This window comes from Stegodyphus dumicola, chromosome 4 (genome assembly GCF_044657685.1).
Source record: "Stegodyphus dumicola isolate Sdum_Otavi_A_Nest chromosome 4, ASM4465768v1".
NCBI lineage: Eukaryota > Metazoa > Arthropoda > Arachnida > Araneae > Eresidae > Stegodyphus > Stegodyphus dumicola.
The window spans coordinates 116,883,373-116,906,990 of record NC_140771.1 but is presented as its reverse complement, the minus strand read 5'-3'; the positions used below and the strand labels follow the sequence as shown (position 1 = coordinate 116,906,990).

Sequence of the window (23,618 nt, the reverse complement as noted above, 5' to 3'; positions counted from 1 at the left end):
ATATATGCAGTAGGTTAAAATATCATTTATGTAAAATATAAAGATTACCCCCTTTATGATAAAAGATTTTTATGATATTTTTATAATATTAAGATGAGTGAGTGAGTGATTATGGCGCAAAAACCAGAGATGATTATGACGTGCCAAACACAAGATGGGATGATTACAATTGATGACATTAAAATTCAATAAATAAAAACAAGTAGATAAATGTACCAAATCCAGAGGATGAAGTCATATAAACACAAGTTAAAAACACATATTAAAATTCAAGACACAGTCTTCAAAACAAATTACATTAGGTAATAAAAGCCAATTTCTTTTAAATAATAAAATAAATTACAATTGACCTCTCTTCCGATTAAACGGTGAGGTAAGTCACAGCTATTAAAATATTTCTGGCGAAGACTATTAAAACATGGACACTCAATTAAAATATGACGAACAGATAAACAAACATTACAATTAAAACAAACAGGCTCATTTTCAGCTTGTGTGACCAATTCTGAGGCGAGTCAAAAGAACGTCCTCCTTACGATTTCCAGCAAAATCCCAATGCTCAATTCTAGGCTTGACGTTTCTCAACTTGTTGTGATGCTGAACATCCCAAATTTGCTGCCATTTTTTTCTGACCTTGATGACACAGCAGATATCTCTAAAAGGGATAAGGCAACTGGACAGTTCAACAGCAGATTTGGCTGCGATATCTGCAAGCTCATTTCCCTTTATTCCAGCATGTCCAGGAACCCAGCAGTACAGGACTTCATAACCTCGAATTGCTAAATTTATATGAATTTTAAGAACATCCACTACCACAGGATTCTGAGTGTTGGGAAAAGCTTCCAAGGATTTAAGAGCACTATACGAGTCTGTGTAAACTATGAACTTTTTGTAACAGAGCTTTGAGAGGTACAAAAGACCATAATATATTGCAGTTAGTTCAGATGTTAGGACTGAGAAAGCATGGTGCAGGCATCTGCCCTCTATGTAATTTTCAAATACAAAAGCCATCCCAACATGATCATTTGACTTTGATCCATCTGTGTATATCGGATAATAACTGCTATATTTGTGCCTGTGCTCAGCAAAGAGTTGTCTGTAAACGATCTTGTTAGTGCTTGCCTTCACGTGACGTTTGAAAACATCAAGAAGCTGAATCCGTGAATTTTCCCAAGGTGGAATTTCAAAATTCTGTACTGCTTACGGGCACATATCAGAGAGGGAATGTTCCTCAATGACAGGGCGAACTCTTAAAGGAAAGGTAGGAATGCAGGATGGACGCGTTTCAAATAAAGTGTTACACACATTATCGAGTAAGTACAGCTTATTGGGATGTTCAGGTTGGGATAGAATATTAAAATATTGCAAGAGGGACAATTGCTCATGCCTCAGATAAAGTGACGGTTTGTTACAGTCAACGTACAGGCTCTGGACGGGAGAGGTCCTGAAAGCTCCTGAACAAATCCGCAGAGCTTGATGGTGAACAGGATCCAGTTTTAACAATACTGATGGCCGAGCGGATCCATACACAGCTGAGCCATAGTCCAGTTTAGAGCGGACAAGTGCTCTGTAAATGCGAAGCATGGAGCAACGCTCTGCACCCCAGGAGGTGTTCACCAACACTTTTAAAATATTTAGTGTTTTTAGACACTTCTTTCTCAGGTTTAAAACATGAGAAAGGAAGGTCAATTTTCGGTCGAACGTCACTCCTAAAAATTTTACTTCGGGCATAACTGGAATAATTGTACCATTCAGATAAAACTCAGGCTCAGGATGGAGACCTCGCTTCCTACAAAAGTGAACACACACAGTTTTCTGTTTGGAAAAAGTAAATCCCTGTTTGTTTGACCATTCCTGGATCTTATTCAGAGCTATCTGCAATTGCCTCTCTACGTATCTCATGTCTGTCCCTCTACAGCTAATCTGCAGATCATCAACATATAGAGATCCCAAGATGGTGGAAGGAAGTTCTTTTAGTACAGAGTTTATTTTTAAACTAAACAGGGTTACACTAAGCACACAGCCTTGAGGCACACCCTCTTCCTGTTGAAAAATATCCGAAAAAACAGAGCCAATTCTTACTTGAAAAGTTCTAGTGTTCAAGGAATACTGAATGAAAATTGGTAGGTTGCCGCGCAAGCCACTCTCATGAAGATCGTGAAGTATACCGTATCTCCATGCCTTATCATAGGCTTTCTCAATGTCGAAGAATACCGAAACAAGGTGGCTTCTTCTTACAAATGCTTTTCGAATGGAAGTCTCTAAGAGGAGCATGTTATCTACGGTTGTTTTCCCCTTTTGAAAACAGCTTTGATAAGGTGATATAATATTTTTTTCCAAGAAGTAGACTAGGCGGCTGTTTACCATCTTTTCAAACAGTTTGCATATGCAACTGGTAAGGGCAATTGGCCGATAGTTGGAGGGATTCCTTGGATCTTTCCATGGCTTAGCAATAGGAATGACAACAGCTCTCCTCCATGCACTGGGAAAGGTACGCTCCTTCCACACCCTATTGTAAAGAGTGAGAAGGGCAGTCAGTGACTTATAGGACAGATGCTTCAGCATTTCATAATTCACGCCATCCAGACCCGGAGAAGACGTACGTGTCTGTAACAAAGCTCTCTTTAGCACAGTAAAATCTCTATTATAAGGCTCAAAGTTGGAAGAGTTGAAAGCGATGGGATTTTTCTCAGAGCGTTGCTTGATAGAAAGAAATGCAGGTGAGTAATTTCGGCTGGAAGAAACGGCAGCAAATGTCTCACCAATAGTATTCGCAATTTCTTCTATAGAGCTAATCACTCGGCCATCTTTTTCGAAAAAGGAAAGTGAGTGGTCCTTATATATCCCGCATACTTTTCTGACTCTCTCCCAAACCCGCTTACTAGGCATAGAGGATGTTATTGATGACACATACGAAATCTAGGAATCCCTCTGGCTCTGCCCCCTTACTTTTCTTGCATTTGCTTTGGCTCTTTTAAATGCCATCAGGTTTCGCAGAGTTGGGTATTTACGAAAAATTCCCCATGCTTTTTTCTGTTTTTTCAGAGCTTCATGACAGTCGCGATTCCACCACGGTTTCAAATATTTCATTATTTTTCCTGATGTTCTAGGAATGGAGAGCATCACTGCCTGAGTAATAGCAGTTGTAACTGCTTCCACTGCATCATCGATAAGCACATCTTCTACCATGTTCCGTGTGAGCTCTGCAGAGGAAGAAAAGAGTTCCCAGTCTGCCCTATCCAGTATGAACCGAGGGAGTCTTGACATGGGGTTCGCTCCTCTTCGTGCAAGAGACAAGACAATAGGATAATGATCGCTGTTGTACAGATCACTTCCGACACTAAAGGTGCAAAATGGCAACAGAGATGGTGAACAGATGGCAAGGTCGAGAGCATGAACCTTGAAGGTTCATGAAAGTAAGTATCCTGCCCATTATTCAGGAGACAAAGGCTATGATCTTCAATCATTCGCTCAATTTGTCTTTCTTGGCAATTTGTATCTTTACTACCCCAGAGCGAGCTATTGCCGTTAAAATCTCCTATTATGATGAAAGGCTCAGGCAGCTGCTCTAAAAGATCATTTAAATCTTCATGATCAATGTGCTCATTTGAAGGCAAATACAGAGAAACGACTGTAACAACAATATCAAGATTTGTTTGAGTAGCGACAACTTGGAGGGGTGTCGTCAAAGGAAAGGAACTTGAGGGATAATCCAGTGAGGTGAGGAGACATACACCTCTGCTGGCACACTCACCTGCAAGGTTATCCCTCCTGACGAGAGAAAACCTCTGAAGTTTTGCATGTTGATCTGGTTTCAGATTTGTCTCTTGTATTGCCAAGCACACAGGATGATAAGCATTGATCATAGCTTTGATGTCAAGCAAATTTCGGTGGAAACCGCGACTGTTCCATGAGACAAGGGTGGCCATTATGACTGGTGTTTGTTCTTTCTGTGTTCCTTTTTAGTTTTGCGCGAAAGTAGATGCTCGGGAACTTCCATTCCCTCCTCCACTTCCATACAGTCTGAATTTAGAGATTCAGAATTCATGTCATCTACAGATCGGCTTCTATTTTTGGATACTATTTTTGGAGGCACAGTTTTTGGTTTGTTCAAGATTGTTATTTCTTTATTTTGTATGACATGTGTTGGATTTTCCTTTTTCTTGCTTTCAGGCTGCTGGGTTTTATTTGGTGGAGTCTGTGTACTTATGGAAGTTTGAGTGGCTATAGTGCGTGTTGATTTAACGGCGCCGGCATATGATTTGTTTGATTGAGGCTGTGTGCTTTGAACTTGTCTTCTGGCTTCGGTATATGAAATGTTTCTAGAAACTTTTATGGTCTGAACTTCCTTTTCTAATTTCCATTTTGGACAGGAACGGGAAAATGCTGGATGGTTGCCCTTGCAATTAATACACAGTGCTGCAGCGATGCAATTATCACTAACGTGGCCAACCGACGAGCATCGAGCGCACGTCAGGGTCCCACGACAGGACATCTTGGAATGGCCAAAACGCTGGCACTGGAAGCATCGCATGGGGTTTGGAATTACGGGGCAACTTAAATATCCAGCCTTAATATTCTTCGGCAGATCAGGCGAATTGAAGGTCAGGATCACGTGTTTGGTGTCAATCAACTGACCTTCCTTACGCATCTTGATCCGCTTGGCAGCACAAATCTTTTGATCAGCTAACTCGGAGACAAACTCTTCTTCTAAAACACACAGAATGTCGATTTCCGAGATCACGCCTCTACAGAAATTGAGTGTTTTGTGCGCTGACGCAGTTATAGATACCTGTCCAAGTTTGGTTTGTCGTAAAAGTGAAGCAGACTGGGTGGCCGAAAAGGTATCAATAAGCAGGTCTCTCGAACGGAGATGCTTTATGTTCCTTGGCTCACCTATGCAGGAATGAATGTATTTGTTTATCACGAAAGGAGACATCTTTTTAAATTCTTCAGAGGCACTGGTAACAACAATAAATCGAGGACGTTCAGTAGTTTCTTTGGCATTTGCATCGATACGAATTTTCTTGCTCACAGATTTGTCAATGATTTCAATATCTTTATTCGTGTCATTTGATTCAGGTTTTTTTAAAATAAATAAGGAAGCCATGATTGAAAAATATAAGATTCGGGTCCGACGGCCCCGCCCACCACGGAGCCCAACAAGGGAACACAGATTCTTGTGTTAGGGCTAGCCGGACCTATACGCAAACTGAAGCCCCACAGTCAGCTTTCCCGAAAGCAGGTACTCCCGAGAGCTTGAAGCCACTGACACAAGGACTAGTGACCAGCCGATTGACACCCGTGAGGACGACTAAGGTGCCTCCCGTTTAGCTGAAGCAGAGGCCAAAGCAGTGTGTTGGGGACAGCAGTACCTCACCCCTCAACTACCAGGACCCTCCTTTCCAGCGACACGGGTCTCCACGCACGGCAAACACGTGGGCAGTTTTCTCGCCACTCGAAAACTAGAGACAAGGGCTGCTCCAGTCTCTCGTGACGAGCCCCAAACTCCGTAGAGAGAAACCATGAGGGAGAAAGGAAGGGAAAAAGTTTCAGCCAAGAGGAGAGGAGACGGAAAAGAGGATAGATCACTGGGGCTCCAGGATCGTGACACCCGTCTCACCAAGAAGATGATTCCCTGAAGGGCTAGGGTACCTCGGGATTGCCACACCCGTACTCACAAAAGTGAGCCCCCTGAGGGGATAATATCAAGATGAAAAAAAAATATCTTTTAAGAAACATAATAAACGATGCAATATAATGAGTGTTCATAAACTACAGGTATACTCATTGTCTGAGATTTCAATTCACTGAATGTACACTTAGCATGCAGCACCTGAACATAAACTAAATATACATCACAAAAGTTTATAGTTCAAATCAGAATAAAAATTTACAAAAATATTTTTATGCTTTGAATACATTTAGATTCAATTCATATGAGCTAAGTATACAGTGATTTAGAATGTATTACTGACACATTCATTTATTCTTGAACATAAACTAAATATACATCAAAAAAGTTTATAAAACAAATAAGAATTTAAAATTTTTATTCTGATATATTTCTATGCTTTGAATACATTTAGATTCAATTCACATGAGCTAAATATACAGTGATTTAGAATGTATTAGTGACAGATTCATTTATTCCATGAGGATTGTTAAGGCAGTATCACTAGAAATAGGAAGCAATAACTTAAATGAAATGAAATACATTTTAAAAATAGGTCTAAGTATATACATTGGCTAATAAAGATCAAACAAACTGAGTTGACAAACTGATTTTTGACAGTATACTACAATAACTGTAAGATGAGATGTATTAAGCTGAGCACACATACATGCACATATTAAGAAGCTTGTTTATATACAAAAGCTGAGGGAAAGAAACATTTCAAAGACTTTTAAAGCTTTAACATTTTATGTGATGTTAGTCTTTGTTTAAGGAACTTTGTATTGTGCATTTGTATTATGTACTTGCATTAAATCTGTATTACGTTTAACTGGCATAAATGCTATGTATTATGCATAGGATTTCCATCAGTTATATGTTGCAAATAATTATTTAAATACACCATAAAAAATTTGTTAAAAGGAAAAAAACTTTGGAATATGACATGCAGCAATATACCATCCTGTATTACTACACTGGTAAAATAAATTAATTGAATTTGCATATTTTATTGAATTGCATGAAAAGAAATGAACTGAAGGAAAAACCATTGCTTCTAGATAAAAATGCAAATTTTGTACGGTAAATACATAAACATACACATGTGTGTAGGCGAAGCCAGCAGAAAAAAAGGCTTTATAAGCACGTGGAGGGCAAGATGAATTGTGCTCGCTAGCGCACCTCGGCGAATTTCTTGGTGTTATCTTGCAGCAATCGGTTAAATTCACATTAGAACTGTAAAAATGAGTAACCACCAACGTTTAGATGATGGAATGAGATGGCGAATTGTGGGGAGGCTAGAGGCAGACCAGTTGCAAGTCCAGATTTACAGAGAATTTAATTTGTCTAGCGTCGTGTGTAACCTATGGAAACTGTTCCAGGATACTGGATCCATCGAGAGAAAGCCTGAGCAAGGTCGTCCAAGAGCCACAGCAGCCAGAGATCACTATTTGTCCATTTTAGCGAGGCACAACAGAGGGGCTACAGCTTCTCAGCTCTCTCGGAACCTGTATGCAGCCACAGGAACCTGTGTAATAAGAGTGACTGTTTCCAAAATACTGAATGAGAGAGGGTTGTTTGCCAGAAGACCAGCTGTTTGTGTCCCGCTCATGTCTATGGACACGAGAGTCCGATTAGCATGGTGCAGGCAGCATAGTGATTGGAGTACGGAGCAATGGGTGGCCATTCTGTTCATTGACGAATCCCGTTTTAGCCTAAACACCGATTCTCGCCATACTTTCATATGGAGAGAGCCAGGGGCCTGCTACCTACCCTCCAATATCCTCAAAATCAACAATTATGACAGTGGCGATGTAATGGCATCATGTTAGATAGCCGCACACTTCTCCACATCTTTGACAGAGGCTCTGTTACAGTTGTGAGATACAGGGATGAAGTCTTGGAGCCCTATGGAATTTTCACATTTTCTGGGGTGCAGTGGGCCCCAAGTTCATCTTACAGGACGATAATACGAGGCCACATACTGCTCTTCTGGTCGACGAATTTCTCGAGAGTGAGGATATTCACCGGATGGATTGGCCAGCCAGGTCTCCAGACCTCAACCATATACAGCATGTCTGGGATGCTTTGGGGAGGGCAATTGCAACTTTCAAACCCCTTCCGAGAGACCATCCAGGAACTGAAAACAGTGTTGCTAAATGAGTGGGACCAGTTGCCACAGGCACTGATTAACTGCCTTATTTCCAGTACGACGTTACGCTGCGAGGCCTGTATGGCTGTATGAGGGGACCATACCCCCTATTAACCCATTTCTTTTGTGTCTTCTGCAACCACTGTTTCAGACATTCAGATGCCCACGAGTGTTACACACGAACATGCGCATCTATTATAACTGTTCAATGCTTATTTTGTTTGTATTATGTCAACCTATGTTCACAACAAATTTTATTAAAACCTGTCCAGTAGTTCTTGAGATCGTAGATCAAATATGAAAATTCTCTTAATTTCTTTGCAGAGTGTAGTAGCAAACTGCAATACTTCTCAATATAAAAATGCACTTTTTGTTATAAATGAATTATGTTACAAATCTTGAATGTATAGCCAAAGTATAGCAGTTTACAAGCAACACCTATTGATGAATTTCACAAAACCCACTAGACACCAGAATTTCAAATCTGTGTGATGGGTAGCATTGCCACTACTTGGCTATCAATATCTAAGAGAGGGGAAAAAGTTTCCAAAAGAAGAAAAAAAGTTTTTTTTTTTTCAGTCGCAACTAAAAAAGTTCCGCCTCTTTAATCTCACTTAAAAGTATTTCTTGAGATCAAAGAGCAAGCACACTCTTGCTAATACTTGTACATTTTGTTCTACCATAAGAAACAGTTTTCGCCAAAGAAGAATCTGGAAATAGAGTGCTATACAATTTGTTTGTGCAATCCTGGCCATTAAAACTATGATGGTGCTTAATCCCATGATAGACTGAAGTAATTTCAATTGCTGATATATTGCCCTCTTTTTCTGATGGTTTCTTCATGAAAAGGTTCGAAACCGATTGCAAAGACTCCCTAGTCAATATTAATGATTGGTGTTTCTTGCTTTGGGAATGCACAGTTATAGCTATAACACACTCATACTTAATATTAACCGTTTTCTGACGTAACCTACATTATTCTCTGTTAAAGTTGTCTCTCTTCATAAGCCAAGCAAATTGAGTTAACCACTTATCTTGAAATGACATCGAATATTTTGTTTTCTTTTGTGCCAAATGTTCACTTGAAGAATCAGAATTGTTTTTTTCACTAGAAATTATTATGAAAGCATTTAAATAATTTCAAAATACACACTTGTTTGTGGATAGCTAGCTAATTGCACACTAATGAAAGAATGGATTGAAAATGAGAAGGTGATCGGGGATGAGGGCGAGTGCGCGTCACACGCCGGCATGAAACCATGACTTATCCCTAAGGTGCTTATTCACGGCTCACCGTACATCGCAGCTGCAAAGAATATGTATTACAAACGTTCTCTGACTGCTGTGCGCAGTCATGTGATTATCAACGCTCTCAACCATTCTGCATTCTATCATTATTTTTTAGAAACTTGATATTCTGGGGCAGTAATGTTTATTTTAAATTCCTTGCGGGAGCTGGAAGATTTTAATTTTTAGGGCTCAGTTTCGGAAAAATCTTAGTGATAGGCATTGATCTCATCATTGGAAATTTTGACACTGTCAACTGATAAATTTATAACAATAACTAAAAACTTATTTGTGTAATACATTATTGTATTATATTATTATGACTGCAAACCTGTGTAATATTTTCAGTTAATCTTCGGATTATGGTAACTTGGCGATTTTTTGGCCAAAATTTGGCGATCAACCCTGCTACAGCAAGCGGCTAGTTTTTTTTTTTGGACGCCGTTTTACTTTCACAAACTAAAGGCATGTTTTTTTTTTTTTTTTTTTTTAACTCAACTTTTTTTTCCAACAATCTGCTAGCCGACTTACGCTTATGCTAGAACTCTTATGGAACAAAAGTGCTTAATCATGACGAAGATTGGGTGCGAAATTGGGAGAAAGTGCAGAATCGCCCACTGCTTGCCGCGTTTTTAAGAATTGCACATACATGGTATCATTCATGTACATGTCGACCTATTTTCACTTAAAAAAAATCATCCCAGAATTGCACAAAAATAGGATTGTGCACACTCTTAACTTTATCCATATACACTGCTAAAGTCCTAGCTAGTAACCTTTATCGCCTTTACCAAAATGTCGCCAAACTACCTGTTACCATATTCCAAAGATTAGCCATATTTTCTAATTTCCAACAAGCCATCTTTAAAGTTAAGTTTCCATCTTAAAGTTGAACTATAACTCATTTGCCTGCTTGGCAGGAAAATGAATAAAATTTGGAATTTTCTTTTAACAGAGGAATAAGCAATAAGGGAGTGCAGTGAAATACAATACAAAAATAACGTAGTGTCATATCAGAAATGCTATTTGCTGCTACTGAATTGTCAGAACTATTTCTTCCCTTACCATATGTCGCTTAAAAACTTCACTTTATGCTCATCAATGTTTGAAAAATTATTTACACATTATATGGGATAGAGAGTCTTCCCAGGTGCCCGAGGAAATGAACTATGTTCACGAAGTGATATCAGAAATCGATGTTAAAATGAAATTACTTTTATCACTAATAGCTCTTCTTGAATTACGTTCTACCGTATTTATATTTTAACGACATCATCTATCATATTAGAAATCAAATGCAAATTGCTATATTAGTTGCCCTTAAGGCACAGCTTTAGTATCAGTCCTTTTTGGCGACATTTTGGAGCAATAAATGTCAAATTATGATAACCTTGGTAACCCTAAATACTGAGCTGAAAAACATGCCACCATTTCTGTCCACGTAACTTTAACGAATTTGGGAGGTATCAGAGCTTTGATGGCAGGAGGGATAAATTACATGTTTTTCTTAAAGTTACATTTGTTTTAGGAAACCACAACATTTAAAATATTTTTAAAAAAGCTAAAATTTGATAGTTAAAACTGATGCTTTTAATATTACATCACATGAGTCTTGACATTTTTTCATATGTCAACTCTGCATATTATTATAAACTCCAACCCCCCCCCAAGAAAAAAAAAACACATTTTCAGTAGCATGAGGTAAACTCTTTGTGTTTCCTTTGCTAAGGAGATCAAAATTACCATGGTCTAAAAATACTTTTTTGCCTCATATTAAAACTATAGGCATGTGTAACTGCATGAATTCATAGGTTCAAATCAGAACCAAAACTATTGCTTTTATAACATTTTTATAATTTGACTGACTATAAAAAATATAATGCTGCTTAGATTATGGAATATATTGCTTATAATTTACAGTTCTCAAATTTTGTAAATCTTACAACCTAATAGCTGTATATGAATAACCTTCACTGAGTATTACAGTCAAAAGTCGTTAATTCGGACACCCATAATCCGGAATGATCTATAATCCGGAGCTCAAAGCTAAAAACTTTCTGTGCATGCGCCGCGTTGACACATGCACATAGGCGTTTACGCGTGCGTGTAAGACCTCTTAGGACTGCGCATTTGCATGTGCGCAAGCGTAGAATACGTTTTTGCGTGCGCGTTTTATGTATAACAGACGGTATAAGCTAAAATTATCTAATTATCTATTTCAGTTAATGTTGATGATTGCGTTATTCCTTAATTTTCGAATTGGATCCGGCATATTATTTTTTGCAGACTGTAAGAGCAATACTATAAAAGTAAACTTGAACTTTCGATTATGTCAAATAGAATTTCCGATTCTGGAGCTCCCAAAGGATCTGGAGCTACAAAACGAAAGTATGTTTCGATGTCCAACAAACAAAAAGTGGAATTGCTGCAAAAAATGGATAAAGACATGAAGAATGTGACAGAGAGGTTAGTGAAAACGAAAAAATTTCGATTGACAAGTTAGTCGGTATTCTCAGCACAGCAATTAACGGGACTTGAACAAAAACTGAACTTTGTAACTGAACAAAAAATTATGTCTGTTTATAGAATTAAAGAGAAAGTATAAGTCACATAAAACGAAGCAACTTAGACAACTTACATTGAAAGAAATGTTTAATAAAGTAAACAAATAAATATTAAGCTTTTTTTTTTTGTAAATTTTGATACCCTTTAGAACATAACTGTTCTTTATTTCATAAATTACGGTTTCATATTTTTAATTTTAGAATTTCTGCATGCCATCTTACGCGATTTAAACTGATGATCTATAATCTGGAATCGCCAAAGTCTCGACGAGTCCGGATTAACGACTTTTGACTGTATTACTTTTATTAATAGTATGTTGACAGAACAGTTGACTTTTTATTTTAAATTTTATGTCAATTTTCTACATTACTTAAACATTTTATCTAACAGAAATCTGAATTTTTTGTAATAAAAACTCTATAATAAAAGTAAGAGTACAACTTATATATAAAAATTTGACTACATGGCAAGCACTTAGATACTGATTTCAATGTCTTTAAATGTTATTATTATAAAGTTTAGATATATTCTTATTAAGTTAAGATATACTTTTATTCTCTTATAAAGTTTAGATGTACAGAACAGAAGGCACACTTTGTGCTTACAACTCAGTCAAACACTTGTGGCAAGATCACTTATGATAACAATTAAGTTCAAATGTAAAATTTAAATTCAAATAAATCAATTTAATTCAAAGTTGGTTAAAAACTTAACCGGCATGGAATTCAACTATCAGCAATTACAGTGCAAGACTGAAGACTATAAATCTTATCTTATCTATCAACCTAGTAACGTGGCCTCGAAAGGCAAAACACAGTTTGTTTTACGAACTAAAAACTTCATTTAGATTCTGGTGGGAAAATAGATGGAGGAAATTGATATTAAAGATCCCAAGCATAAAATAACTCTGGTTACAAAATAAAGAATGTTACATTATACTTTGTGCCTTGATTAATTATTCACTACATGAAATACCGTAATGCATTTTTGTTTGCATCATGTACAAATTATTTATTTTATTTAAATGCTGTCCAAAACTGAACAGGATTTTGCAAACATATTGACCATATTTTTCTACCTATAGATGCAACACTTCTTTACTTCAGAAGTAAGATTTAGAATTAAGAAATAAGAAGATAAGAGAGAATTATGAATAGAAAATAAATATATATGCGGTTAATCTTTGGATTATGGTAACTTGGCGTTTTTTTGGCGAAAATTTGGCAACCAACCCTGCGGACGCCATTTTGTTTTCTCGAAGTAAAGGCATGTTTTTTTTTTTTTTTTTTTCCCCTCAACATTTAATTACGCTTATATTAGAACTTTTATGGAACAAAAGTGCTTAATCATGACGAAGATTAGGTGCGAAATTGGGAGAAAGTACAAAATCGCCAACTGCTTGCTGCGTTTTTAAGAATTGCACATGCACGGTATCCATGTACATGTCGGCCTATTTTCACTTAAAAAAACATCCCAGAATTGCACAAAAATGGCATTGCGCACACTCTTGACTTTATCCATGTACACTACTAAAGTCCTAGCTAGTAACTTTTATCGCCTTACCATGATGTCGTTAAACTACCTGTTACCATATTCCAAAGATTAGCCATATATGCTGGCTAGCACAAGAAGGATGCCTTCATAAAGTACTTTTTAAGAGAAACTGGCTAAGATTCACATTACATGTACGAAAAACCACTAAAACTCCCATATAGCCAGCCTGAACTACCACTGTTCAGTGGCTTATCACTCCAACACTAGTAGATTTCAATGACTGTACGGATTTTTCACAGAAATCATCATTTATGATGATGTATTATTACCATTGGTACAAAATTTACTCATTATGATAATTTAATTTTTTAAATTATAAACATAAATTACTTGTAATAAATTTAGGGATTAAAAATACACACTTCTTAATATTTTTACCATTTACAAAATTTAATCATTAAAAGTATTTCTAACGCTGCTACAAAACTTGCTCATTATAATTTAATTTGATTTCCTTCACTTTGAAATATTTTTTTATTTTCTTTTAATAACAGAATCTAAGAAACTAAAGTAACATATACTACTACTAGTTTGAAATGCATTTATGAACCTCTTGTAAATTTCATTATTTATAACATAAAAATTAACCTTTTGTAAATTTAAAATATTAGCTAAGTACTAATATAATATAAATATTAACTAACTACTTAAAATATTAATGTTTAATACATTAATATTATATTTTGTAATTTAAAATATTAACCTTTTGTAAATTTCATTACTCATAACATAATCACTGCCATAAATTCATTTACGGTAGTGTTTCAAGAATTTATCATAGCAGTACTAGAAATGTTGAAAATTAGAGAAAAACTGTTTATTCTGATCAAGAGCTTATTTTTTAGGATTGTTATTTACTCTAGATCGTGTTTTGTTGACAATCTGCCATTTTTTTTCCGATCTTCAAAGCCGGGTATACACTGGCAACCGAAGTTTGTCGCCAAATCAAAAAATCGTCAAAAGAACCAATACTAAAGCTGTTCCCAAAAGGTTAATTTTTATGTTATGAATAATGAAATTTACAAGAGGTTCATACATGCATTTCAAACTAGTAGTATATGTTACTTTAGTTTCTTAGATTCTGTTATTAAAAGGAAGTAAAAAAATATTTCAAAGTGAAGGAAATCAAATTAAATTATAATGAACAAGTTTTGTAGCAACGTTAGAAATACTTTTTATGATTAAATTTTGTAAATGGTAAAAATATTAAGAAGTGTGTATTTTTGAATCCCTAAATTTATTACAAGTAATTTATGTTTATAATTTAAAAGCTAAAATTAAATTATGGGTTGATCTTTGGATTATGGTAACTTAACGATTTTTTGGCAAAAATTTGGCAACCAACTCTGCTACAGCAACTCTCTATTTTTTTTTCGCCGCCATTTTGTCTTCCCGAAGTAAAGACATGTTTCTTTTCTTTTTATTTACTGAACACTTTTTCCAACAATCTACTAGCCGAATTACACTTATGCTAGAAATTTTATGTAACAAAACTGCTTCATGACAAATATTAACTGCAAAATTGGGAAAAAGTGCACAAACTCAAACTCCTTGCACGTTTTTCAGAATAGCACATACACATAAACCATTTACACGTCGATTTATTTTTACTTAAAAAAACATCCCAGAATTGCACAAAAATGACATTGCACACTTTATCCATCTACACTGCTATTTTCTCATAAATTACAAAAATTTGCACGAAAATGCAAAAAAATTCTGTGAATCTTTAAACTCGGTAAAAAGCACATATATGAAATTACCTGATCGTGAAAAAGTATATACCCTTTCCAAGGATGAACATTTCCACGTATAAAATAAATAAAATATCCAAAAACTTTTACCTCTAAATTATCTATTATATTATAAACGTCGCCAACGAATTCATACCGCAAACATTACAAATGGTTACAAATACTTAGTGTCAAATATTTAAATGACTTCCATGCACGTTTGCTTCAACTGAAACGTATACCAAATTCCTACAAACATAAAATTCACAAAATAACTATCATTTAATTAAAATATTACTAAACCATGTACATGTCGACTTATTTTTATTTAAAAAAACATCAAAGAATTGCACAAAAATGGCATTGCGCACTCTTCACTATATCCATGTACACTGCTTTTTTCTCATAAATTAGAAAAATTTCACGAAAATGCATGAAAATACTCAACGTATTCTACTCAAACGTATTCCAAAATACTACAAACATATAACTCACAAAATCACGATCATTAAATTAAAATATAATTAAATTAAAAAACACTACTTAAAATATAAATAAGCACATACATTAAATTAATAAAAATTAGATTACAATCCTAATTACTTTAAACTAAATCATTGCTAATAACAATTTTCCAATAATATCATATTAATTTATTTACTCCTTACATTTAGAACAATGCATAAAAATAATATCTTCAAATGATTAAAAATACTAACTTACCTAATCTTCAGAATCTTCATTACGTGGCACGCACACTTCCACTATTTCACACAACACACAATGAAGTTTAATACAAAATAATATAGTACAGTCAAAAGTCGTTAATTCGGACACCCATAATTCGGAATGATCTATAATCCGGACCTCAAAACTAAAAACTTTCTGCACATGCCCCGCGTTGACACATGTGCATAGGCGTTTACGCGTGCACGTAAGACCTTTTACGACTGCGCATATGAGTGTGGGCAAGTGCAGAATACGTTTTCGCGTGTACATTTTATGTATAATGGACGTATAAGCTAAATAATTATCTATTTCAGTTAATGTTGATGATTGCGTTTTTCCTTAATTTTCAAATTGGATCCAGCTTATTATTTTCTGCAGACTGTAATAGCAATTTTATAAAAGTAAGTTTAAACTTTCGATTATATCAAATAGAATTTCCGATATATATTTGTTAATATGTAAAGGATCTAAAGCGAAAGTATGTTTTGAAATCAGAAATCTGTTTATCAATTTCACGCTGCTCCGCGGGGGGAATGCTGCGGCGGGCGCGTAATGAATTGGAAGTTGATCTGTCAGCACTATCCTTATCTTCAGAGCAGATGTTTTTATTTTATTTGGCTTATAATTCCTTATCAAATGTAGTATTTCATCTCGATGTGCTCCGTCTTTGATATGATTTAAAACAAGTTCCTCGTCATCATAATTCGCTTCCGATAGCGAAGAAAGTAACAGAGGTTATTGAAAACGAAAAAATTTCGATTGACAAATTAGTCAGTATTCTCGACACAGCAATTACAGGGCTTGAACAGCGGAACTTTGTAACTGAACAAAAAATTATGTCTGTTTAATAGAATTAAAGAGAAAGTATTATCACATGAAACGAAGCAAAACTTAAACAACTTACATTGAAAGAAATGTTTAATAAAGTAAACAAATAAATATTAAGCTCTTTCTTTTTGCAAATTTTGATACCCTTTAGATCATAATTGTTCTTTATTTCATAAATTACGGTTTCATATTTTTAATTTTAGAATTTCTGCATGCCATCTTACGAGATTTAAACTGATGATCTATAATCCGGAATCGCCGAAGTCCCGACGAGTCCGGATTAACGACTTTTGACTGTACTACAGTTTTCCAAATTCTCCCCCTTTTCCGATTAAAGAACTGTAATTCGTCCATTAATGTCACATGGCATATCTCATGATCTCTCATTTCCCTCGCACAAAATAATGCGTAATCAAAACTAAGTACTTCTCACACTGCTACCAAAGTCCTAGGTAGTAACCTTTATCGCCTCCAAAATGTCACCACACTAGCAGTTACCATATTCCAAAGATCAGCCAAATTATCATAATGAGTAAATTTTGTACCAATGGTAATAGTAATACAACAATTATCATAAATGATGATTTCTGTGAAAAATTCGTACAGTCATTGAAATCTACTAGTGTTGGAGTGATAAGCCACTGAACAGTGGTTGTTCAGGCTGGCTATATGGAAGTTTTAGTGGTTTTTCGTACATGTAATGTGAATCTCAGCCAGTTTCTCTTAAAAAGTACTTTATGAAGGCATCCTTCTTCTGCTAGCCAGCATATATGGCTAAATTTTGGAATATGGTAACAGGTAATTTGGCGACATTTTGGTAAGGCGATAAAAGTTACTAGCTAGGACTTTAGTAGTGTACATGGATAAAGTCAAGAGTGTGCGCAATGCCATTTTTGTGCAATTCTGGGATTTTTTTTTAAGTGAAAATAGGTCGAAGTGTACATGAATGATACCGTGTATGTGCAATTCTTTAAAATGCGGCAAGCAGTTTGTGATTCTGCACTTTCTCCCAATTTCGCACCTAATCTTCATCATGATTAAGTATTTTTGTTCCATAAAAGTTCTAGTATAAGCGTAATTCGGCTAGCAGATTGTTGGAAAAAATGTTGAGTGTAAAAAAACATGCCTTTACTTCGTGAAAACAAAATGGGGTTAGCTGCCAAATTTTCGCCAAAAAATCGCCAAGTTACCATAATCCAAACATTAACCATATATATATTTATTTTCTATTCATAATTCTCTCTTATTTTCTTCTTTCTTAATTCTAAATCTTACTTCTGAAGTGAAGAAGTGTTGCATCTATAGGTAGAAAAATATGGTCAATATGTTTGTAAAATCCTGTTCAGTTTTGGACAGCATTTAAATAAAATATATAATTTGTACATGATGCAAACAAAAATGCATTACGGTATTTCACGTAGTGAATAATTAATCAAGGCACAAAGTATAATGTAACATTCTTTATTTTGTAACCAGAGTTATTTTATGCTTGGGATCTTTAATATCAATTTCCTCCATCTATTTTCCCACCAGAATCTAAATGAAGTTTTTAGTTCGTAAAACAAACTGTGTTTTGCCTTTCGAGGCCACGTTACTAGGTTGATAGATAAGATAAGATTTGTAGTCTTCAGTCTTGCATTGTAATTGCTGATAGTTGAATTCCCTGCCGGTTAAGTTTTTAACCATTTCTAGAACTGCTATGATAAATTCTTGAAACACTTATATACACAAAATATTTGGTTGGAGCCGAAATGCGATCGACAATCAATAACGTTAATACTTTCAGAGGAAAGATAACGCAAAGTACCAGTAACACATTCATATACTCTTCTGTAAACACACACTATTAAAATTTAATTGTAGTCCCCATATGCTTCTCTTATATTTTTCAAATTACTTCACAGACATGTAATGAAAAAACTGAAATGATACTTTACCTAGATTAAATTTGAAAACTGAATAAAAATTTGTACAGCATTGCCTATACTCGTCTACCTATGTGTCCCTGAAGGTAATCTTGGTTATTTAAGATTGGCATATATATAACATTCTCAAAAGAATCATCCACTTCTAACAAAAATACATTATGGCAATATACAAAAAGAAAACTTTATTAAAGAAAATCAGACATAAGAAATCTTACCACATTCTACCAAACCATAATAATGAATCTCTCTCTTCCAGATACATTTTTAACTCGTTCTTTTTACAATTTAATTTCAATGTTGCCAAAATATTAAAACTTAAAATTATGCTTATTAAATTTCTTATCGATGGGTCTTTCAATAATTCCCAGACTTCATTAGCCTCCATTGAACTCAATTCTTCTGTCATTGCTTGTAGCCAGAATTCACTTTCAGCAGATTCTATAGCTTCATCATACGTCTTAGGTAATCTTTCATTTGTATTGTATACTACATAATCTTTTAATTTTTCTGGGGGCTTCGTAATTCGCACTGGTCTTTTCTGTACAGGATTTCCATGATTATCATTTCCAGGTTCTTCATTTATTTGCGGATACTCGGTTGGCTTTTCCAATGAATTGTTATCATCATGTTCATCATCACTATTGGATGGCAAAATTTTCTCAGCTTCTTCATCTGTTGTATTATCTTCTCTATAGTATCTGTTAGTTATTTCTGAATTATTTACATTTCCATTAGTTTGTTCCTTATAAAAAATAATAGGTTTTTCTAATATTTGATTTTTATCGAAATTTAAATAATTTTCTTTTAGTAAAGGTGATCCAAGTTTCTGTTCATTAAATTTTACATCTCTCACTTCTTGAATTTTATTCAGTTCAGGGATATAAATTTTGTATGCTTTTCTCTTCATGCTATAGCCTATTATAATTCCTTTTTTAGCTTTTAGATCCATCTTTCTACGTTTTTCTCGTCTTATATGAACATATGCTTCACATCCAAATCTTTTAAGATAAGTAATGTTAGGCTTGCGTCCTTTATATAGTTCATATGGTGTAAACCTTTTATCATTTTTGTGACACCTGTTATTCACATGTACAGCTACTTTAACGCTTTCAGACCAAAATTTTATCGGTAATTCTGCATCAATTAACATAGTTCTAGCAGATTCAATTATAGTGCGATTAAAACGTTCAGCTTTTCCATTACTCTCCGGAGTATAAGGGGTTGTAAGTTCATGTTTAATTCCCATTTTTTCAAAAAATTCTTTTATATTTTTAGCTAAAAACTCACTACCATTATCACTATGAATTCTTTTTAGTTTCTTTCCTGTTTGTCTTTCTTCTTGAATGATAAGTTTGATTAGAGCTTCTGAAGTTTCACTCTTCTTCTCAATTGTTATCACAAATATGAAATTAATGTATTCATCTACCACTGTTAAAAAAATAACAACTTCCATCTATTATAATGTAATCTATGTGCCATAATTCTAAAATATCTTCAGATTGCTTAAATTTCACACTTTTATAAGATGTTCGTGTTATTTTACCTAATGTACAAGGTTCACAATTGTTTTCAGAAATTTTTACATTTTCTAATCCAATGACCGATGAGTGTTTTTTCATGTCTATCAGCCTTTGATAATTTATATGACCTAGTCTCTGATGCCATAGTACATCATTAACATAACTAATTATAGCTTCTTCAACAATATTTCCTTCAACTTCAAATTTATTTCCATTTCTGTTAGCTATATATAGAATGTTTCCCTGTTTATTGATCACTTCTGCTTTATTTTTGGTAAAAATTACTTTTAAATCATGATCTATAATTTTTGATACTGACAGAAGATTTTCACTTAAATTCGGTACTTGCAGAACATTTTCTACTCTCAAGATGTTCTTATTTCTATCAGTTTGCATTTTAATGTTACCAATACAAACTGATTTGATCATGGCCCCTTTTTCAGCCATCATTATTTGTCGTTCTTCATCTTTAAAATTAGTAAATATTTCTTTATTAGTTGCCATGTGAGATGTGGCTCCTGAATCAATAATCCATTTAATTTTTCTATTCTCTTGTTTATTTCTATTATTCTTTCCATTATTTCTATCTTGATTAAGATAAGAGCTTTCTATTTTCTTAGATACTTCAAATAAGCATGTAGCTGATTCGTATTCTCTTTCCTTGCTTGACATTCTATAAGTTTTATTTGTTACATTTCTCTGCTGTCGGTGTTCTTGTTTAGTTTTCATTTTACATTCAGTTGATTTGTGGCCGAATTTTCCACAGCAAAAGCACTTTATACTATTATTATTACAGTCAAAAGTCGTTAATCCGGACTCGTCGGGACTTCGGCGATTTCGGATTATCGATTTTTCCGGATTATAGATTATCAGTTTAAATCAGGAAGATGGCATGCAAAAATTACAAAATTAAAAATATGAAACCGTAATTTATGAAATAAAGAACAATTATGATCTAAAGGGTATCAAAATTTACAAAAAGAAAAAGCTCAATATTTATTTGTTTACTTTATTAAACATTTCCTTCAATGTAAGTTGCTTCGTTTCATGTGATAATACTTTCTCTTTAATTCTATTAAACAGACATAATTTCTTGTTTAGTTACAAAGTTCCGCTGTTCAAGTCCTATAATTGCTGGGTTGATCGAAATTTGTCAATCGAAATGTTTTCGTTTTCAATAACCTCTGGGTCACTTTCTTCACTATCGGAAGCGAATTATAATGACGAGGAACTTGATTTAAATCATATCAAAGACAGAATGAAATACTACACTTAGTATGGAATTATAAACCAAATAAAATAAAATCATCTGCCCTGAAGATAAGGATAGTGCTGACAAATCAACTTCCAATCCGCCGCGTGAAATTGATAAACAGATTTCGGATCTCAAAACATACTTTCGCTTTGTAGATACAAATTACATATTAGTAAATATATATCGGAAATTCTATTTGACATAATCTTTCTAATCTATCATAATCTAATAATGACGTTTCTGCCCCCCCCCCCTCTGCCGCAGAGCAGCGTGAAATTGATAAACAGATTTCGGATTTCAAAACATACTTTCGCTTTGTAGTAAATATATATCGGAAATTCTATTTGACATAATCGAAAGTTCAAGCTTACTTTTATAAAATTGCTCTAACAGTCTGCAAAAAATAATAAGCCGGATCCAATTCGAAGATTAAGGAACAACGCAATCGGCAACATTAACTGAATTAGATAACTTTAGCTTAGCGTGTGACTCCGTTACAATTAAACGCGCATGCGCACAAACATATTCGCAGCCGTAAGGGTCTTACGCGCTCTCGTAAACGCCTGTGCGCATGCGTGAACGCGACGCATGCGCAGAAAGTTTGTAGCTTTGAGGTCTGGATTATAGATCATTCCGGATTATGGGTGTCCGAATTAACGACTTTTGACTGTATTTCGACATTCTTTTATTAAATGTCCTAATTTTCCACAATTAAAGCATCTTCTTTCATATTTCGATTTTATCCAGTTTTCTTTTGCCTTAGAACTTACTTCTATTTCTTTTCCTCTTTGTTTATTTTTTCCTTCTGTTTCTTTTAAAGCTTGTCTAATTGAAGCTAGATCTTTCTCTTTATTGCTTTTAATAATTTTAACATCAAATTCAAATTCCTTTCTAAGTCCTTCTAGTATGAAGTAAACTAATTCTTTATCTCTTATTTCATCTCCAACTTGAATACTTTTACTTTTCAGAATAACAGCTCTATTCATATAATCATCTACTGATTCATTTTGACTCATTTTCAGTTGAGCTAATTCTATTCTGCATTTGATTTGAATATCTTTTGTTCTTGCCGCCATTTCATTTTTGATTTTCTCCCATAACTTCTTTGCGTTCTTTTCATTCGCATATTTTAATGCTTGTGGAGCTGTCATAGTTTGATTCATTATATTTCTTGCTATCGCGTTATTATCATCCCATATTTCCCAAGTTTTTATTTCATTTTTGAAATTAACATCATCCTTTTTATATGGTTTTGGTGGTTCATCAGCTTCTATCACACTTCTCCATATCTTTAAACTTTTTAATTCACTTTCAACACTGTTGGCCCAAATAAGATAATTATCGCCACTTAATTTTTCTATATAACTCAAATTTATCATATTATATGCCATATTTTATAATTTATATTCACTAATTATAATACAAGTCTAATTTATCTCTTAGAGAAATTGGCTACTTTGTTAAGCCTAGACAACATCAATGTTCTATCTGAAAGTTTATTAACAGAGGGGGCAACCACGCTCTGCTACCAAATGTTGGTTATTTAAGATTGGCATATATATAACATTCTCAAAAGAATCATCCACTTCTAACAAAAATACATTAACGCAATATACAAAAAGAAAACTTTATTAAAGAAAATCAGTCATAAGAAATCTTACCACATTCTACCAAACCATAATAATGAATCTCTCTCTTCCAGATACATTTTTAACTCGTTCTTTTTACAATTTAATTTCAATGTTGCCAAAATATTAAAACTTAAAATTATGCTTTATAAACAAAAACTATCAAATCTTAGTATACGGTACACACAAAAACGACTTAAATAACTAAAAATTATGTCTGGAGAGTTAAAAAAATGAGAGAGGGGTCAACAAACATAGCATTAGGATGGGATTTAAATCCACATTTACATATACTAACTTCGAACGTTATTTTCGGTCCAGTAGTAGGATGAAATTCACTAAAAAATATACACTTAATGGTACTTTCTTCAATCTTCGCTTTAGCTCGAGACATGGTTTACTTGAGTATTTTGCAGAATTAATTTTTAAAGAAAAAAACATCGTTTATGCACATTAGTCATACGACTTTTAACCCGAAGGTAACATTACTCAAATTAGATTTCTACTTGAAATGGCTAGGCAATAGACTAGGACATAAATACGAGTTAAAAAAATAACAAAACTAACGAAGATACACACCAAGGCCAACTAGATATCTACAGGCCTGCTCCAATCTGATGATCACATGATCTGACGTCATAATCTTAGGCTTTCAATTTTGTAGGTTGAGCTTGCTTCGCCGTAGGACTAGTGCTAGTGAGATAATAGTTTACATGTGTTTTTTCTTCTGAAAAATTTTATATTTTACCGGAAAGTAAAATATTA

At 34.4% G+C, this 23,618-nt stretch overlaps 1 protein-coding gene across 5 annotated transcripts in view; it reads right to left on the bottom strand.

Moving 5' to 3' along the window:
• Positions 1–23,315, bottom strand: part of Nprl2 (Nitrogen permease regulator-like 2) — a 93,052-nt gene extending 69,737 nt beyond the window's left edge. For 2 of the 5 annotated variants that reach the window (XR_015040748.1, XR_015040749.1), the window contains exon 1: positions 18,666–19,959. Coding sequence is in view for 3 of the 5 variants with exons in the window: in XM_085815366.1 (XP_085671492.1) it covers positions 18,666–19,903 (1,238 nt within the window). In the remaining 2 variants the exon portion in view is untranslated. Of the gene's footprint in view, positions 1–18,665; positions 20,040–23,151 lie in introns of those variants that run through there. The other 3 variants (XM_085815367.1, XM_085815368.1, XM_085815366.1) reach the window with 3 other exon arrangements.
• Between the last annotated feature and the right edge of the window lie 303 nt (positions 23,316–23,618).